The sequence below is a fragment of the Rhagoletis pomonella genome, unplaced genomic scaffold (assembly GCF_013731165.1).
Source record: "Rhagoletis pomonella isolate Grant_MI unplaced genomic scaffold, Rhpom_1.0 Rhpom_scaffold_00007, whole genome shotgun sequence".
Taxonomy (NCBI): Eukaryota; Metazoa; Arthropoda; class Insecta; order Diptera; family Tephritidae; genus Rhagoletis; species Rhagoletis pomonella.
Genome location: NW_023458561.1, coordinates 35,097,229 through 35,115,836, shown reverse-complemented (window position 1 = coordinate 35,115,836; position 18,608 = coordinate 35,097,229). Strand labels below are relative to the sequence as shown.

The window sequence follows — 18,608 nt, the reverse complement described above, 5'->3', positions numbered from 1 at the left end:
GAAATAAATTTATAATATACATAAAGTATAGTACTATAACTATGAAAAATAAAGCGGGAACAAAATTTCAGTTTTGTTTTTCAAACAAAATACTTTTACAAAGATCTACCAAAATGAGAAAAAGTTTACCTTTTTACCAACGTAAATTTTTTCTACCAATTTTGGTAATAATTTACCAAAATGGCAACCCTGTACTTGAGTTACTTATCATCGATTCAAATTTTTTAAGCCCTTTTACAAGATAATAAATAAAATGCACTTCAAATACGACAACAAAAAACTCTCAAAAATAACCGAAATTCTTGTATTCCCTCGATTCGTTGAACATTTTCTTTAACATTTTTGGCTCTATTCGTTTCCGCTGTTAATTCGTCGCCGCCATACTCAGCAGACGGCGCTGAAGAGTGCCAGTAACAGCAGAGAATAGCAAGAAAAATTCTCTGGTACGGCAGAGTAATGCCAGCAACAGAAAAGCGTGCTTCGGTGTCTGCGGAAACGTGTTCATTTGATTAAAGTTTTTCTGCTTACTTATAAAAATTAATAATTCATGTGAACAAATTGAAAGTTTATAAACACAAATAGTAATTTAGAAAAGTGCAAGTAACGCGGGTTTTGAAATAAAGTGAGTTTATTAAAATACTATTAAAGTATGCAGCAAACTTTTATAAAGTGCGTGTCTGTGGATACATATTAACATATATACATACAAACATACTCAGTCGGGCAGTGCAGAATGTATGTGGTCCCGACATGATGTTAATTTCTTCAAGGAAATTTGAAGTACATTTAATTTCTGTATGAAAAGTTAGTAAATAGGTATCTGCGTGGAAAAGTAATCGCATTCTTTTTTCACAAGTATAGAAGTGAATTAAAGACTTCATGTTTTTGGAACTACTTCTGAGTGGTAAAATAACCGCGCTATAAATACATTTTGCAAGCAACCTAGTCCTACTGGGTATGAGTACATACATATATGTACATACATAGATATATATGTATGTACGTAGCTTGTCTGTGGCCAAGCAACCAAACCACCCAATCTGTTAAATGAGCACGTGAATGAGTGGGGTTAAAATGCGCAAAACATAACATACGGAAGAAGAATAAAAGTGAATTAACAAAAACAAATAGAGCAATTTTAGAGTGTGGATATCTCTCGATTGCATAGAAAATTGCATAGTTTGTGCGGTAGCAGTTGCTGGGCGGCAAAAGCCTGTCGTGAGATGCACACACTCTACTGAAGGTCATTGCTGATGTTGAATATGTTGTTGCTTGGTTGGTTGGCTAGTAGGATTGCTTGTTGTTTGGTTAGTTGGTTGATTGTACAGTTGTCCACAAAATAATAGGAGTGCGATATTTTGACCAGTTTTGGCTATTTGTCTTTTGTTTATTTAATGTTTATTATTTTTTTATAAAAGCCTAGCTGGCTATACAACAAACACCATATAAATTCAGATTTTAAACTTTGTATAAAAATTATAAAAATTTTGCAATTTTTCACCCAAATTTCAAACTTTTTAATCAGAATCTTTAGAAAAAATTCTGGTACGCAGTTTTGTAGCACATTCAATTCTAGTCTGAAGAAGTGCAAGTTTCAAGCGGCTAAAAAATTCCGTTGATTTTTGAGAATTTTTTTGGTTAAAGGTGTTTCACGTTTTTTCCATACAAAGTATGTCGACAATTTTCTTTTATATGGAGAACACTGCCAGCAAAAAAATTGCCAAAAATCAACGGAATTTTTTAGCCGCTTGAAACTTGCACTTCTTCAGACTAGAATTGAATGTGCTACAAAACTGCATACCAGAATTTTTTCTAAAGATTCTGATTAAAAAGTTTGAAATTTGGGTGAAAAATTGCAAAATTTTTATAATTTTTATACAAAGTTTAAAATCTGAATTTATATGGTGTTTGTTGTATAGCCAGCTAGGCTTTTATAAAAAAATAATAAACATTAAATAAACAAAAGACAAATAGCCAAAACTGGTCAAAATATCGCACTCCTATTATTTTGTGGACAACTGTATGCTGACTCAGGCGCTGAAGCCACAGTTGCCACTTAGTTCTTTTTTTGCTTACGAAGACGAGTACCAAAATTAAAAAAAAAAAAAAAATATTTTTTTTTATTATTGGCTTATTAAATATATTACAAGTATTTGTACAGTGCAATATATGTACATATGATATATTGCATTGTTCAAATACTTGTGATATATTTAATAAGCCAATTTTTCAAGTCTTTTGTGAACTATTTTATAATACTTGAACATAAGTTTATTAAGTTAAATTCTCTGTAATAATGCTTAATATCTTCACTACGCAGAGGTGATAGGTCCAGGTCAGTTGATTTTGACAGGAAATTTAAAATATAGCTTTGCTGTAAAACTACTTGGAACACCTCTCTTTCGGAGAGTCACATACAAGCGAGCTCGCTGCAATGGTATACAGACGGCTCCAAAACGCCCGACGGCATTGGGGCAGGCATCTACGGACCAAGTGTAGAGGTCTTGGAATCCATGGGAGTATACCCGATCATCTTTCAAGGGAGGTCTATGCGATAAGTCTGTGTGCAGAGATTAACCTACGTACAAATTACCGTAATGGGCAAATTTTAATATTGACCGATAGCCAGGCGGCACTCAATGCCCTCTCAGTATTTGAGTTAAAGTCCTCCTTGGCTCTTGAGTGCATTGATAACATCCTATGTACAATGACATCCAATTAACTTGGGCCCAGGAGACATAGGACTTTCTGGCAACGAGGAAGCGGTCCCGCTAGCCAGAATGGCAGCTGCCTCGTCACGTATAGTACTTGAGCCCTTCCTTGCAATCGGACCTAGCACAATCAAGAAAGAGCTCAGGAAGGAGAGGAACAGGCTAAGAAACCAACACTGGTGTAACACTGCAGGTCTAGGCAAGGCTAAATGCCTACTAGAAGGCTACAACCTTACAAGATACAGGGCAATAATAAACCTCCCCAAAGAGAAGGTAAGGATATTAACAGGTGTTCTGACGGGTCACTGCAGAATAATAGGTCACCTTCACAAGCTAGGGATCTGGGGCCTATTTCATAAAGCGACAGTGATAATTTTGTAACGACAGGCATTTTTCGTATTGTCAGTGACAATCCGACAGATTGGTGGTGGTTTTGTTTCATAAAAGTAATTGTCACCACCGCTTCAATTCCATTCAAAAAGTGACAAATTTTCATTGTCGGGTTTTAAAATCGCCATTGACAAAATTGTCGCCAGTCATAAGACATTTTTATGTAATTCATATGTAATACTAAAATTAATGAAATCTAATGAAATGTGCGCAATAACCATATAAACAAATTTACAAAATTCTCCTCCAACGAAGGTATTTAGTTTTGTCGCTAATGTCGTGACATTTTTGTCAGAGTGACAATTGTCAGCACCATTATCGACAATATTCCAGTATTGTCACTGTCGCCTTCTAAAAAAAATTCAGTTACCTACAAGCGTATTTGAAACAGAAAAAATGTCGAAAACAATTCTTGCTCTGAAATTTTATAGAAAAATCGACAATTGTCGCACCTGTCACGTTTATGATATAGGCCGCTGGTCGAACGAACTATGTCGTTTCTGCGAGGTGACTGAGGAGACTACTTCGCACCTGCTTAGCGAGTGCGAGGCGGCTAGGGTTCGAACGATACTATCGATATTGCGTAAGCATCGATACTGAGGGTATAAAAATGAGTACTTTAATAGTCGATAACTTATTTGGTGATTTTACTCGATACTTTGCAAAGTACTCGTAGTATTGAATACTTTTTAAAAAACACACTTTTTAAATTATTTAACTTTATTTGTAGCCTACTACCGTTGACTTTTAATTCAAACTTGCATATTATTATACTAAAATTGAATAGGCTACAAAAATGCATACCCAAAAATATTACAAAAATTCTTAATAATATTCGAAATTCGTGGAAGTTTATATATATGTAGGTATTTTATGTATGTATGTACATACATTTAGCGTTAAAATTACTTCTAACGTGAAAGTAAGATCTGCAATGAAATAAAATCAAATATTTTAAATTTCTATTGTTTTAATTTCAGGAAATTTCTAGATATATGTACGATTGAAGAATAAAATAATTTTAGTATCCCTAAAAACTTATTTTAATGAGTAAGATACTGAGTAGTATCGATACTTTTTCCCTGATACTTTAGGAGTATCGATTCTATGAGCTCGATGCCAGAATGAGTACTCAGTAGTGATACCGAATTCTGAAATTTCCGCCGGTAGTTTCTATCGTGGCAGTTTTGTCTACTTCCCTCTACTTGTCCAGTGGTTTTTTCCATGATTCTAGTTTCCCTATTCCTATCTTTATATTTTTTAATTTTACTTGCAATTTCCCGCGATGTGATCACTTCAATGGTTCAAAATACCCTGATATGACGACATCGCGAACTGCGCCACTAACGGTCGAACAAATCAGAAAAGTTTGAAAGTTTTCAAATCCCTCTGATTTGTTCCAACGTCGAACGTTTCTCCTCTATTTACCAAAAATGTTCAATAAAGCAGGGTTGCAGACGGAGAAGTTATATTTTTATTACAGGATCATTTTATAACTTCAGACTTCAGGGGAGACATTTTGTATTGCAGTGTAACTAAGTATTGGTTAGTTCAGCTCGAAAAAGCAGATAATCTGGTTATAAGTATGCCGCTAAACAAAAAACCTAATAACACTATTGCGAAATTTATGTATTAAGGGCAGCAGTCTACCGGATATCCGAATCCGGGGTTTTTGTGAAAAAGACTGTACAGGTTTTGTAGGGCATGAAATTTGCTACAGAAAAAAGTTGTTGAGCTATAGAGCTGGAAAGATAAATGTTAATAATAACTTACATTAAACGTGTTTTAAGACGATATTTATTATTCTTACATTGGAAATTAAGTTAACATTATATGAAGAGAAAAAAATTTATCGCCTAAAAATTAAACACCCTAATACATATGTATGTGCATTAAACCATTCCACTTTACAAGCAAGTCAGCCTTATCATGAGTTTCATTTTCCCCGAACCGGTTCACTTTTCACTTTTGGTTTCCATGGTTTTACTATAGGCGAATGACAAATTTTCGGATGAATTTTTTTTTCAGGCGAAACTCAGGATAAGGCAGAATAAAAAAAGTTCGCCGTGCATTTTTTTTTTGGTGGAACCTAGGGTGTGCCTTTTTATATTTTCCACTGGTATGTGCCTAAGAATATTCGGCAATAAAATTTGTTTGTAAAATAGTTCTACTGGCATAATCGAAATACTTCCTTAGCAAAAGTTTAATAATTTTTGGCGAGCTTTAATTTCCTGATATTGGGGTGGAACTAAGACGGGGTAATGAATTTTGGAACAAAAAAATGTTCCAATGTAAAATGTAAAAATAATACCCCTACGTCCGAACAAAACACAAGTATTGTTTTCAAAATTGCCTTGCAAACATTCTTTAAACTTAAGGGTGTACGGCGAACTTTTTTTCTGGTACGGTCTAATGTACATCTATGAACGCCATGACATTCACTTAGCCTCAAGCCCTTCATTCGTTATTTTCTAGTGTTCAAGTTTATCTAAGAGAAATCCCAACATTTTCTACAACAATGACTTTAAAAATAGATAATAAATATGGTATACTGTAGATATTTGTATTTATATGTATTTACATACAAATACCCAGGTACCCACGTACATACATATAAAAGGGCTCTTCAAAAAATGATTGCCGGCGAGCTTTATGAATTTTGCCAAGCATTTAGGAATGTGTGTTTGTATATCTGCACCGAGAAACATAGAATGCATAACAAGTGCAAAGTGTTTACTAGGGCGCTCTATTATTCGCTTTCTTTGAAAACCGGGTTTTGAAAAATAAAAATGGCGATTTGAAAAAAAAAAAATGTTTCCACATATTTAAATAGGAAAAACCCGGATAAATCGAGTCTATTTAACATAACATGCTCTACAGCAACACTAAGATACTGCTAGTCAGAAATCATGACCGAAGTTACAATAGGACTGCAAAAATAGAAACCAAAAAGGCAAAATAAGTTCGAAGTAAAAACGAAAAAAAACAAAAAATGGGCGATCAATGCAGTCTTAATGCGATTCAGCGATCTTTTTAAGAATAGATCAATAAAACCCTGTAGTCGGTTTTGTTTTTTTCTTGAAAATTACTTGTTTTAAGTAATTTTCGGCAGTGGAAAATTTCAGATATAAAATTAATAAAACTGTTCTATTCAGTTTCATTTTCAATAAAATGCATATTTGGAATTTTTAGATACTGGTATATGAGTAAAAAACCTAGGTAAAAAGACTTGGTTTATTCGATTTCCAAGAAACCGGGAAAAATTATGCAAAAAGCCGGTTGAAACCGGTTTGGAAAAACCGAGTAAATCACCCTATTTAGTACATACAATTTAACATGTTTACAATATTATGTACTGTCACTTGCCATTTCAACAGACTAGTTTCTAAATACATACTATGCATGTGGTATGTTATTTTAACCACATTTGGCTCAAACACTGAAGTGATGTGACTTTGACCTCGTAACATTCAAAAAAAATGTGCGAAGTGGATTGCTTTTTTGTTTACCCATAAATCCTATTGACATTCTTATATATTTGCATATATCTACATACATATGTATATTCATACATTTATTTATATCCGTAAGTGGAGCGAATTTTGCACTGAAAAAAGTGATATCAAAATTAAAATACTTTCTCGCAAATCAAGGATATTCCTTTTAAAAATTATCACTGAACGCTCTCTATATTCCAAATTAGTATGTACATACATACTTATTGCACGCTTAATAATATAGAGGTTTTACTCAAAATTCTCCTTTTTTGGAGATTTCCCCAGCCAGCAAAATCATCGTAAACGAGCTCGTAACTGGATATTTTTCTCGAAGAAAAGCCGGCTAAAAAGTCGTTTATGATAGCCGCTTACGATTCGTTTTCGATTACTTTTCCGCTTGAAATTGTCGAGCGCCTACGACCAGTCGTAAACGGATCGGAAAAGCATTCGTATGCGAATATTATATATTATAAAATATTGTGGCTCAAGAAAAATTTCCAACAGGATGCAAATTTTTTCTTGTGCTGACAAATTACTACAAGCCTCTTTCTTTTACTTTTTTTGTTTTATCGTTTGCGAGCCTTTCTCTAACTTTTCACCGCTCGAGAATCCCTCGTAAAACATAAGGTTCGCAAAATTTACGTTTAATTGCTGGCTGGGTCATCATACAACTTATAAGCTTGATAAATAGAGTATGTTCAGCCCGAAAATGGCAAAGATATATGCATGTATTTCCATCTGTACTTTGGTATACCAAGTGTATGAATAGATCAAACTTATGAAACATAGAAGGAAAAGGAGAACACAGAAGCTGTCAAAGCTTATATTGTAGCATAACTTCTACGCGACATGCTTTGTTGTTAAAGGTCCGTATGCAGCTCTTAAGAAAACGGTCAAGAAAAAATTGCCATTATTTCATGTGTGTGTCCAAGGAATTTTGACATTTGAGCCTGTTGCCTTTTTCCTCAAGAAATAACGGAACGAGCATATATTTCTCTTGCAAACCTGAGTTGTCTTGTGCTCTTTTTTCACAAAAAACTTTAGAAACCCGTAGTGGATAGCGTACCAAATTTCTTAAGAACTGCGTACTGCCTTAAGGAAACTTGACTCAAGAAAATTTCTTTGCTTTTTCTTGTACGTCATTTTATACGGATTTTTCGCTTTTCTTGAGAGCTACATACTGGCCTTAAAGTTCAAATTTATCAACATTTGCCGCACCAAAATGGTTTCCCCTTTTTGTTGGCCTGTGTTATTAAATGTGCGATATGTTCGTATATTTTTCAGAAAAATTGCAACGACAATATTTGTTTTTTATTAAATTATAAAATACAATAAAAAAGCCAAAGTCCGTTAATATGTGAGAATATGTCATGACAAGTTCAAGCTTTTGTTTATTTACCATGCAATGAATTGACAACGATTAATTTTTGCCGCTTCATATTTCATATTGAGACGAACTACATATTTTTTTACGTCATTGTCAATGAGTGAACATTTATAACTAAATTTGTTTGTAAACAAGACGAAATTTACTTCCCGCTGTCAATTTGCGACTTAACTAGCAGGCTCTCTCCCACTACCGCGCTTTAGCTGCCAAAAGTGATATTGTATGCACATCCTTCATGCATACTTACATACAGTCAACGTCAAAAATATGCATACCCTGACGTTCTGGCAATTTTATTTATTTATTTATTTTCCATACCATTTTTTTCTTTTTACTTTTCAACAGTAAAACCACGAGAACCCATTTTTTAAACTTCATACTTAACTCGGGAAAATGTAAAAAATAAAAACAAATTAGAATATTTTAGTAAAATAAGGTGCAAGTTTCAGGCCGCAAGAGATTATTGTTGGTTTTTGAGAATTTTTTGCTGGAGGTTTTGTGTACCTGTAACACCTGTAAAATATTAACGGTAGTATTTAGCGACTTGAAACTTGTACTTTATGATAATGAAATTTAATGGTCTACAAAACTGAAAAATTTAATATTTCGATGAAAAGTCCTTGCATTTTCCGCGAGTATACAAAACTTTAAAAAAATAATGCTTGGGGTTTTTGTTGTCAAGTCGAGCTGAGAGCTGGTATGGAAAATGTATGCTGACTATACAAGTATATGTATGTATATGTTCTTGCCATCTTTGGCTAATAGGCCTCTCTTGAAGAAAAGATGAGCTCCACGAACTGTGTATGTACCAAAAACAATCGGTAGCAATTTAACGTGGCTATTTGTTGATTTTCCTAGAAGGGATTTTTCATGCTACCCAATACATGTCTCAACTAGTCTGTGGTCACTGTCACCTCTGTATGCGCATTACATTGCGTTACACCTTTCGTAGTTCCTTTTTATTGTTTCAACAAATGTATACACTTCAAGCAAGAAAAAGTGGGCTCGCCGCGGCTCTTGCACATTTTTCATTTACATATGTACTTATGTACATACATACCTATGCTTGTGTTAAATTTATGTACATAAGTAGATACTTACTTACATGCACGCGCCCTTTTGTTGGGAAATTCAAAGGAAAATACTTCGGTTGTGCTTTTCCTTTCTGAATGCACCAAAGCTGCATAAAGCTAAATGCATACTTACATACTTACATACATATTTATACATATATAAATAAGTGTGTACACAATAAGTATTTGCATAATGTTTTTTTTTTACTGTTTTCTTTATATTTGGTTTTCTGCAACTGTTGCAACATTTTGTTGTTTTAATCAAGTTCTTGTCGCTTGTGTGCATAATGTGGAAAATTAAGCATTCAGTGAAGGGAAAAAAGAAAAGTCTGCAATGAGTGGAAAAGTGCACAATTTTTATACAAACATATTTATGTGTGCCCACGTATTTAGTTAGTGTATTTATGTGCGTTCTTGGTGCTTTAATGCCACTTAATGTAAGCTGGCTTAAGGAAATAAATACAGCTTAACAAAATTACCAACGATGCCGTTGTAGGTGTCGATAAAACATATAAATACTATAAATTATTAATTAGATAAATTTTTGTTCCAATTGATGTAACAGTAATCCCAGTTTTCTTTTGTGTCGTATTCTGGAAAAATCGTTATTGAGGATTCGATTCCTAATTTCACTGGTTTTTAAATTTTTGAATAAAGGCGTTAACCAGACAGGCATTCAAAAATGTAGATCCTTCCTTTTGCCCATCTCTTAACTTTCTGGATAACAGGCTAACCCAATATTCTCGCACGCCACCAATTTACTGTCAAAAATATATCATGCACATACAACTTGTATGGGACCAACCGAAATTGAACGGCATGTGTGTGAAGCTAACTCGATTTCCAATTTTTGTTCTGCGTGACATTTTGATTTGATGTTTCGCTCAATGAAATAAAATGCGAACGCACGCAAGCCAATTTCGGGTGGCGCGACAAAACAAATTCGAAGGCGTGAGCATCAAAACGCAAGCCGCGAATATTAGGTTAACCTGAAAGCTCGACAAATATTTAGTAGGGACGTTGGAGGGTCATTTCAACGCCAGAAGGCATCGTCTTTAACTCTCAACTTGCTGCGGATATTTTTAAAGAGAGTTGCCACTTTTTTGTTCTTAAAAAATGTGTTTGAAGGGCAGATAAATTATAAAGCTAAATGGTGCTAAGTTAAATAAAATATTACAAAAATTTGGGCGTCAAACGAAAGAGGTTAGATACCGATTTATTTCAAAAATATTTGGCAGAGAGAGTAACCAGCTTTTCTAAAAGTTAAAATTAATCTAATTTACAATTTAAATCAAATATTGGAATACGCGCAACAAATGAGTTATGTTTAAACAAATTTATTTCGAAATTAATTTGGAGGAGGGTTACCACATGTTAAGAATCTCAAAATCGTCTTAATGAAAAAGGTTAACGAAATGTTTAAGAATGCTTAGTTTATAAAATATTTTTGAAGGGGTTGCCACTGGCCCAAAAAACTGAAAACAATTTAATTAATAACTTAATAGAAACATTTCAAAATACATACATATGTATGATATTGTTAGCCACTTATTTTAATTTATTTATTTTTAAAAATATTCAAAAATTTTTATTGAGCTTGAAGCCGTTTTTAATGAAACCTTATTGTGGAAAAGCAACAATAATTTGAAAAAAATGGTAGAAGTGATAGCTATTTCGGAAATCACCAAATTTCCTCATCAGACTTATTTCAGTAGGATTCGAACCGACGATCCCACTGACTCAGCCAGTTGCCTATGCACTGTGCTAAGTTCGCCTTGTGAATTCTTGTTGCTTTTTCCATTATTTCATTGGTTACAATCAAGCGCAGTTAATGCAGTGCACAAAACAAATATTTTTAAGAATTTTAATTTGAAATATACATAGTTCGATCTAGAACAGAAACCACATAAATAAAAGTTCCACAGCTTCCACAAAGTTCACAAGATCATGCAGTGGCACACTTAGGTCGAAAACCCGTTGTGATGCCATGCCTGGTAATAAGTATTTCTCTCGCCCTTACTGAAATCTTTGATATCCCTGGCGAATCACTAAATCACAGTAGATCCGCTACTTCCGGATCCAATTGAAATGAAATTGAAATGAGTTTTTTTTAATTAAACGAAATTAAAAAAAAAAATATAACTTACGTATATTTTTCTTTTTAAAACAATAAAAGCCAAAAATAAATACAGAACTAAAAAGAAAAAAAGATAGAAAGGTTAAAAGAAATTAAAAATATATACATACTTTTCTTTTTAAATAAAATAAAATAAAATAAAAAATTAAATTAAAAACCCATCCTTTTTAAAACATTAAAATCTCTGAATTAAGAAAAATGAAATTAAGTAAAAAAATTTAATAAAAAATCAGTTCTTTACAACTACATAAATGAGATATAAAAGAATACTTTTTATGGCAAAATCTAAGAATAAAAAATTTAATTAAAGAAAAAAGTTAAATAAGCTAATAAAGTTCAATGTATGTAATTAAAAACATGTACGATGTATATTTTTCTTTTTAAAACAGAAAAAATTAAGAATTAAACCAAAGAATTAATTGAACGGAAAAACACAACTAAAAAGCAAAAATAGGTACAAAAATCTTAAAACTTTAGACACTAAAAAAACTTTAAACTTCTTTAAACAAAAATTAAAAGAAAAAATGAAATTTGGTAATAAAATATGGCAAAAATAAGTTCATTACATAAATAAAATTTAAAAAAGATTTTTAATGCAAAATTTTAAAATTAAAGGAAAATTATATTGAAAAAGGTAAGTTAAAGAAAAAATAAGTAAGTTCCTAAAAATTAACGAAATTAAAATAAAAGGATTTTTCTTTTTAAAACAATAAAATCTAAAAATAGAACCAAATTTATACTAGCAAAGCAAAACGCTTTAAGCAAAAAACAAAACCGACTTCAATTCTCATATAAAAATTTGAGGAGTACGGGACCACCTTCGAGACTCTGAAAAGAATTATCGAAATCGGTTGACGTGGTCCAAAGTTATGCGGAAAAACATCAATAAAGTCTCCGAAGAGGTCCCATACTAATCTGGTTTAGATCCGATCATTGGATCAGAGAATATATATATATATATAAATACTACATGTATATATATATATTTTTTTTTTTTATATGAGAATTGCAGTCGTTTTTTTTTTGCAAAAAATTACTTGTTTTTTTATTTTTGTACAAAGCGTGAAACCTTTATTTATATGGTACTTTGATAATTAAATTTAAACCAATAAATACTCAAACCTCGTCAATACGTGGGTGTCTTCCAAATATTTATAATAAGCACTATACTACACGTAAATTCAAACTGCATCAATACTTTTACTGATCTTTGTTCCTTCTCTTTTCATTTCAGCCTCTACCACGCTTCCACCTGCAATTGTTGCCGCCTGCAGAGCTCTCATCAACCCGTAGGTAATGACTAGCAGTACGAGTCCCAGAATTGTGATTATCGGCGCAGGTGTTTCTGGAATTTCCTGTGCTGTTCGACTACTGGACTTCGGTTTTCAAAATGTGCTGCTACTAGAAGCTGAACCGCGCATTGGCGGGCGGGTGCACACCATACCGTTTGGCGAAAACGTCATTGATTTGGGAGCGCAATGGTGTCATGGCGAAAAGGATAATATTATCTACGAGTTGGCAAATAAACATAAGCTACTGGAATCGACGGGGGATGTTTATGAAAATTATAAGTGCATCCGCTCAAATCGAGAGGTAGTTTGTGAAAGTATTAGTCAGCGGCTGAAAGATATCGTCAACGATAGTTTAGTGACACGACAAATGGAATTACGGAACTGTAATGGTTCATTGGGCAGCTACTTAACTAATAAATTCTATGAGGCTTTACGTAGACCAGAAAACTCTGATATCGACATGGCGATAGCGAAAGAGTTCTTTGAGAATTATCAAAAATTCGAAAACTCAGTGGAGGCCTCAGATTCGTTAGATGAGGTGTCGGGTCGTGGCTATTTGGAATACTGGGAATGCGAAGGCGATATTTTACTAAATTGGAAGGATAAAGGATTCATTGAATTTCTACGTTTGATAACAAAAGCGCGCGAGTTGGGTAATGAGTTGGGCGTGCTGGAAAAACGCGTGCTGCTGGGGCGAAGCGTAACGCAAATACGCTGGAATCGCAATGATTGCTGTGTGGACATTAAGTGCAATAATGGCGAAGTGATTATTGCCGATCATGTCATACTCACCGTGTCGCTGGGTGTGCTCAAGGAACAGCACACAACACTGTTCGAACCAAAGTTACCAGTGGAGAAGCAACGTGCCATCGACGGTCTGGCCTTTGGCACTGTGAATAAGATTTTTATGGAATTTCCCGAGAAATTTTGGCCTAATGACTGGACTGGTTTCACGCTGTTGTGGCGCGAGGAGGATATCAATGAAATACGCGGCACTTCACGCGCTTGGCTTGAGGACGTATTCGGTTTCTATTGCGTTAGCTATCAGCCAAAGATACTAAGCGGCTGGATAATCGGCGCCAATGGACGTCATATGGAGACTTTACCGGAGGATGAGGTGCTTTCGGGTTGCATGTATTTATTTCGTAAGTTCCTAGAATGGGACATACCCAATCCGAGTAACTTCAAGACATCAGCCTGGCATACGAATGCCAACTTCCGTGGCTCTTACTCATTTCGCTCCATGTACACCGAAGAGGTGGGCACAAGCGCACGCGAATTAGCGCAACCGCTCACCGTCGTTACGAGCCCGCCGCTAAGTAATGGCGGTGAGTCGAACGCGAATCCACTCTATCCACAAACACGTTGTGATAAACCGATCGTACAATTTGCCGGTGAAGCGACCAGCGATCACTACTATTCCACGGTACATGGCGCAGTGGAGGCGGGCTGGCGTGAAGCGAAGCGTTTGGCGGATTTCTACGGCATGCCGCGAAATGGCACAAAAGAGCCGAAAACGAAGGCACAATTATAACAGTTTTAGGACTTTGAACGCCAGCTAAGAGTGATTTGAGAAGGAGTATGTACGAAAGTACCCACAACTCATAAATGACTCTCTGCAGTTCTGTAGGCTTTCAAAGTCCTGAATATGCAAATTGAAAAATATAAATCTATAAAGTTTTCCGATGTATATCCCCCGCTTAAAATATTTAAATAAGTAATTGCTATTTACTAAAGACATGCTTGCATTAGGCGGTAATTTTGAAACACAATTAAGCTTCCGATATATTATAAATAATTTAAATTAAACACTAATTACTGATCTTTCAAAGACTCGCTAACTTCCAGAGTGTCATTACAATATTTAAAGTAACACAATATGGAGTCCATAACTACATGTGAGGTCTTGAGAGCTAGGTTAGCCTAACTGACATAAAAAAAAGTTACAGCATAAATTGCATTACTAGAATCGTAAGGGTAACAGCTCGAGGCACGTTCTTTCCTTTTGCTTTTACTATCTTTGCAAGCATCACATAGGTGCAACGAACTTCTCAGTAAAAGAACAGATGTATTTTTCATAGATCCTGCTTTCACATATGTATTAAAAAAAAAATTGTTAGTAGATATGCTCCTCTGGCTCTTATGGTCTCATATAAACTTGCTCAAAATATTAACAAGAAAAAAACTACCATACTATTTCGAAATATGTAATACAAAAATTTTGCGCCAATTGATATATGTACATTAGACCGAACCACCTTATCAGTAAACAAAACAAAATTTCGCCGTACACTCCTGAGTCTATAGTACACATTTAGGCAAGATAACGTCGAACAAAACTCGTTATTTTTTAGGCCGAATCTTGGGTTACACCTACATACACTTGGCAATTTTTTAATTTAAAGTTCTACTGGAAAAATTAAAGTACTTCCTTTGCAAAAGTTTAATGATTTTTGAATAGTTTTAATTTTCTGACACTGGGGGTTCTACGTTAGGGTGGTAGGAACTGAGATGGGGTGGGTAAGTACTAGCACTGGATACTTGAGGTCAACTCTGGAACAAAAATTGTATCCCAGGGAGAAAAGCATCGACATACATACATATGAACCATACTTCAAGATCTAACTGTAAATGCCGTAGGTATGAAGAAAAATTAGAAAAGGCAACCTCTACCTTCGCCAAAAAAATCGATATCGACGTGGAATATAATAATCTAAGCAAAAGTTAAATGATTTTTAAATAGTTCTAATTTACTGACACTAGGGTGATACGTTAGGGTGGTAGGTAGGTACTGAGATCTGGTGGATAAATTCTTAAAAAATGTATTCTCGAGATAACATCGATATACCATGCTTTAAGATCAGACTGTAAATGCCGAGGATATGACAAAAATGTAAAAAGACGACCGCCAAGCCATTTTTTTTCTCATTTGCCTTACAAAAATACTTAAGACTCAACGGTCTACGCGAACTTGTTTTTTCTGATTCAGTCTAATGTACATATCTACAACTAATTTCTGTCAATATTTCATTATAAAGTACAATTTGTAATATCATAAGTTCCAGCGCTGGTTGTAATGAATACTCTAAGGCTGGACGCTTGGAATGTAAAACTTGATTTGCGGGACTCGGAGGATTGTGTAATCTCCGTTATCTTGCAAACAAGGGTCGTCAACGTTTTTTTTTTGTCATTTTAGAGGCACAGCCATTGTAGGGGCTCAAACAATTTTAGTTCCCACGCGTGATAGTGGATTTCGCTCAACCTCACTGCATTTATTTTATACAGTGGGACAAAGTTTCCACTTCTTGCCTAAAAAAATATGATTTTTAAACATGTTTTTAAAGATGTAAAACGTCTTCAACTATAAGTCTTGTCTTAGATAAAGAATAATAACAAATTTGTTAAAAGCCTTAAGTCCTGGCAGTTAGAGGGTTAAAATGCTTCACAAAAATGCCAAGCATCTAATTCTACTAGGCTTCACCGAACACAAAAATTTACGAATCCAGGAGAAAGAGTAAATACTTACAAAATATATTTTTTCATAAAAATAATAAATTGTTTCCCCAAAAAGAGAAAACTTTAACCGTAAGTAAAAATATTTTTGGGATGCGATGGAGCGCAGTCTTTCTGGTTTTGACTACCACGTGTTAATTCTAGAGTTGGTTAACTTTCGTTGAGGTTTAGGAACGTTGACCACTTTGTTTCCCAAATGTCGGCGACTCTACTGCCCCCTGAGTGCCGTAAATTAATTTTTTCATTACCTGTACTAGCCTCAAAGTATTCAAAAAGAAATGAACACTCTATGTTAAAAGTTTTCAGTTTACCAATTTTCGAAAATTCAACATTGGCTTATTTAATTCGGATTTATTATTTTTCATTTCGTATTCGGCCTTCAAAACAAAAAAAATAAAAAATATTAAAAAATATGCAAATAAAAAATTTAAAAAACTAAAGCCGCGGTTTCCAGCCGCTCAAATTATTGTTGCCATGCAATTTAGGAATTACAAAAAAAGGCGCTATAGTCATTTGTGAAATATGTCTTCTTATATATGTATGTACATAGTTGCATACATACAAAAATATATATAATTAGGTGCATTTTTACAATTGAATGTCAAATAATGGTTGAAATACTAGACATATGTATACATACATTGTAAGTATTGAGATATGTACATATACATGTACATATGTACGCACATAAGTTTAAAGTTTTAATGAAACAACCTTGAGCCTGATTGTTACACAATCTTCATACTTTTTAATAATAAAAAATAATTACAATATTTGCAAAATATATTTATTAACGCGCAAAATTAATATTTATAATTCAAGACTTCTGCAGAGAAACACTTTTAAAAATACATATACTGAAAATGCAGCTATTGTTTATTAATAAAAACCTTATGTAAATACGTATGTATTCGGGGTTATTTTACTCGAATAGGGCCTGTAGATTTTAAAATATGTATATTTTACGAGATCAATAAAATGGAATGGCAAAACTATTAAATGCTTATTTTTCGATTTCCGACTATAGTGCTTAATACGCCGCCCACACATTTTGAGAAGTTTATTTATTGTTTTTTTACTATTTATTTTTATTTATTTTTTATTTTTTAAATATAGTTAATCTGATAAACCCAAGTTTAAAACGTTGTGCTATATTAAAAAAAAAATAACTAGCTTTCTTAAAAGTTGTAAGTTTTTTAACTAGATTTCTTAGAACGATTTGAAGTATGCAGTTTGTTGAGGGTGTCGCTCATTTTAGAGAGGTCTACACTTATATAACTCACTCTCGCTCAGTGGTATACCTATATCTATTTCTTCTTAGTCTGCAAGTGGTCTTTAAGGTATCCTCACGTATGATGACACAAAGTGATGGTAAGTGCAGCATTGCATCAAGAGCAGCGCCAGGTGTCGTACCGAAAGCTCCCCGACAGCACACGGCAATAGTTCTTTGAAGTTTAACAAGCATATTTTCCACGCTATTGATTTAGAGTCTGCTCCACCATACCACTGACGCAAAGCTGATTACAGGCCTGATCAGTAACGTATAAATTCAGAGGACTCTCTGTTTACATTGCCAAAATGTTGCCAATGCTTTTGAGGTCTTGTTCTCCACGTGATTCCACGATGATTTTGTATCCACAATTACTAGTAACTACTAGATACTTAACTTCAGAAGAAGAGTACAACACTAGTTTTAGTTGGTTTAGAGATTCGCCCATTTCGATTACACCAAGTGACAATTCAGTGTTGTGTGTACTTTCTTGTAAACAGCCGGCAGAGATGGCCCGTGACTAGACAGGCCACATCGTCCGCATAGGCTTGAGCCTAGATATCAGAGTCACTAAGAGTGACAAGAAAAGAATCAATTACCAGGCACCAGAGTAAAGGGTAAAGCACACCACCCTTAGGGCACCCCCTGTTAACTCCGCACTTGAGATATTGATGCCCTTCTGCCTGAATCTTGATGACCCGCTGCGCCGGCATTGAACGAATCGAATGTACCAGTACAGAATCTACTTGGTGCAGTGAAATAACACCCGAGGAAATAAGGTCCGCGTTGGCGCCATCCCACGACGCGACCGTTAGCGTTTGCACGCCACCACTGAAAAACCTAACAGTATAACAATTGACCTTTAATTTCCAATAGTTCGCTTATCAGTTTTTGGCAAAAATACCGCAGAACTACACAGTATGCAAAAAAAAGGTAAATTCGTTTAAAATACATTGCAATTTATGCCTTCAGATCTTAATAAAAATTTATAATTGGTATGTTTCAGTTAAATAAAGCCAGATGGAATAACACCCACGGGCTTCACTTCCAGTTTTTATGAAATAAATCAAGCGGGTGTTATTTCCCGCGGGCTTTATTGCCTTTTGTCGGTGGGCGCTTTTTCCTCTTCAAAAGGGAAATAGAGCCCGCGGGCTTTCTTTCTTTTTTTAAGGAAATAAAGTCCGTGGGCGTTGTATATGCTATCGAAGGTGGCATTGTCAAACGCGCCCTCCATGTCTACAAAAATTCCCAAGGCGAACTCCTTCCTATGGATGGCTAATAGGCCTATCGTTTCTAGGATTACGGAAATAACGCTTTGGTTAGGTTATTAAAGAGCGC

General features: G+C 34.5%; 2 protein-coding genes across 5 annotated transcripts in view; both read left to right on the top strand.

The window, feature by feature from the left end:
* Window positions 1–18,608, top strand: part of LOC118742690 — a 208,132-nt gene that overhangs the window by 105,562 nt on the left and 83,962 nt on the right. The window lies entirely within an intron of this gene.
* Window positions 207–15,127, top strand: LOC118742695 (spermine oxidase). The gene is made up of 2 exons (XM_036474960.1): window positions 207–622; window positions 12,430–15,127. The coding sequence occupies exon 2, from the start codon at window positions 12,492–12,494 to the stop codon at window positions 14,019–14,021; it is 1,530 nt and encodes a 509-aa protein (XP_036330853.1). The 5' UTR covers window positions 207–622; window positions 12,430–12,491; the 3' UTR covers window positions 14,022–15,127.

Bases quoted from the DNA above. Each gene is read 5' to 3' on its own strand.
- LOC118742695 (XM_036474960.1), top strand. From the start codon at position 12,492: ATGACTAGCAGTACGAGTCCCAGAATTGTGATTATCGGCGCAGGTGTT.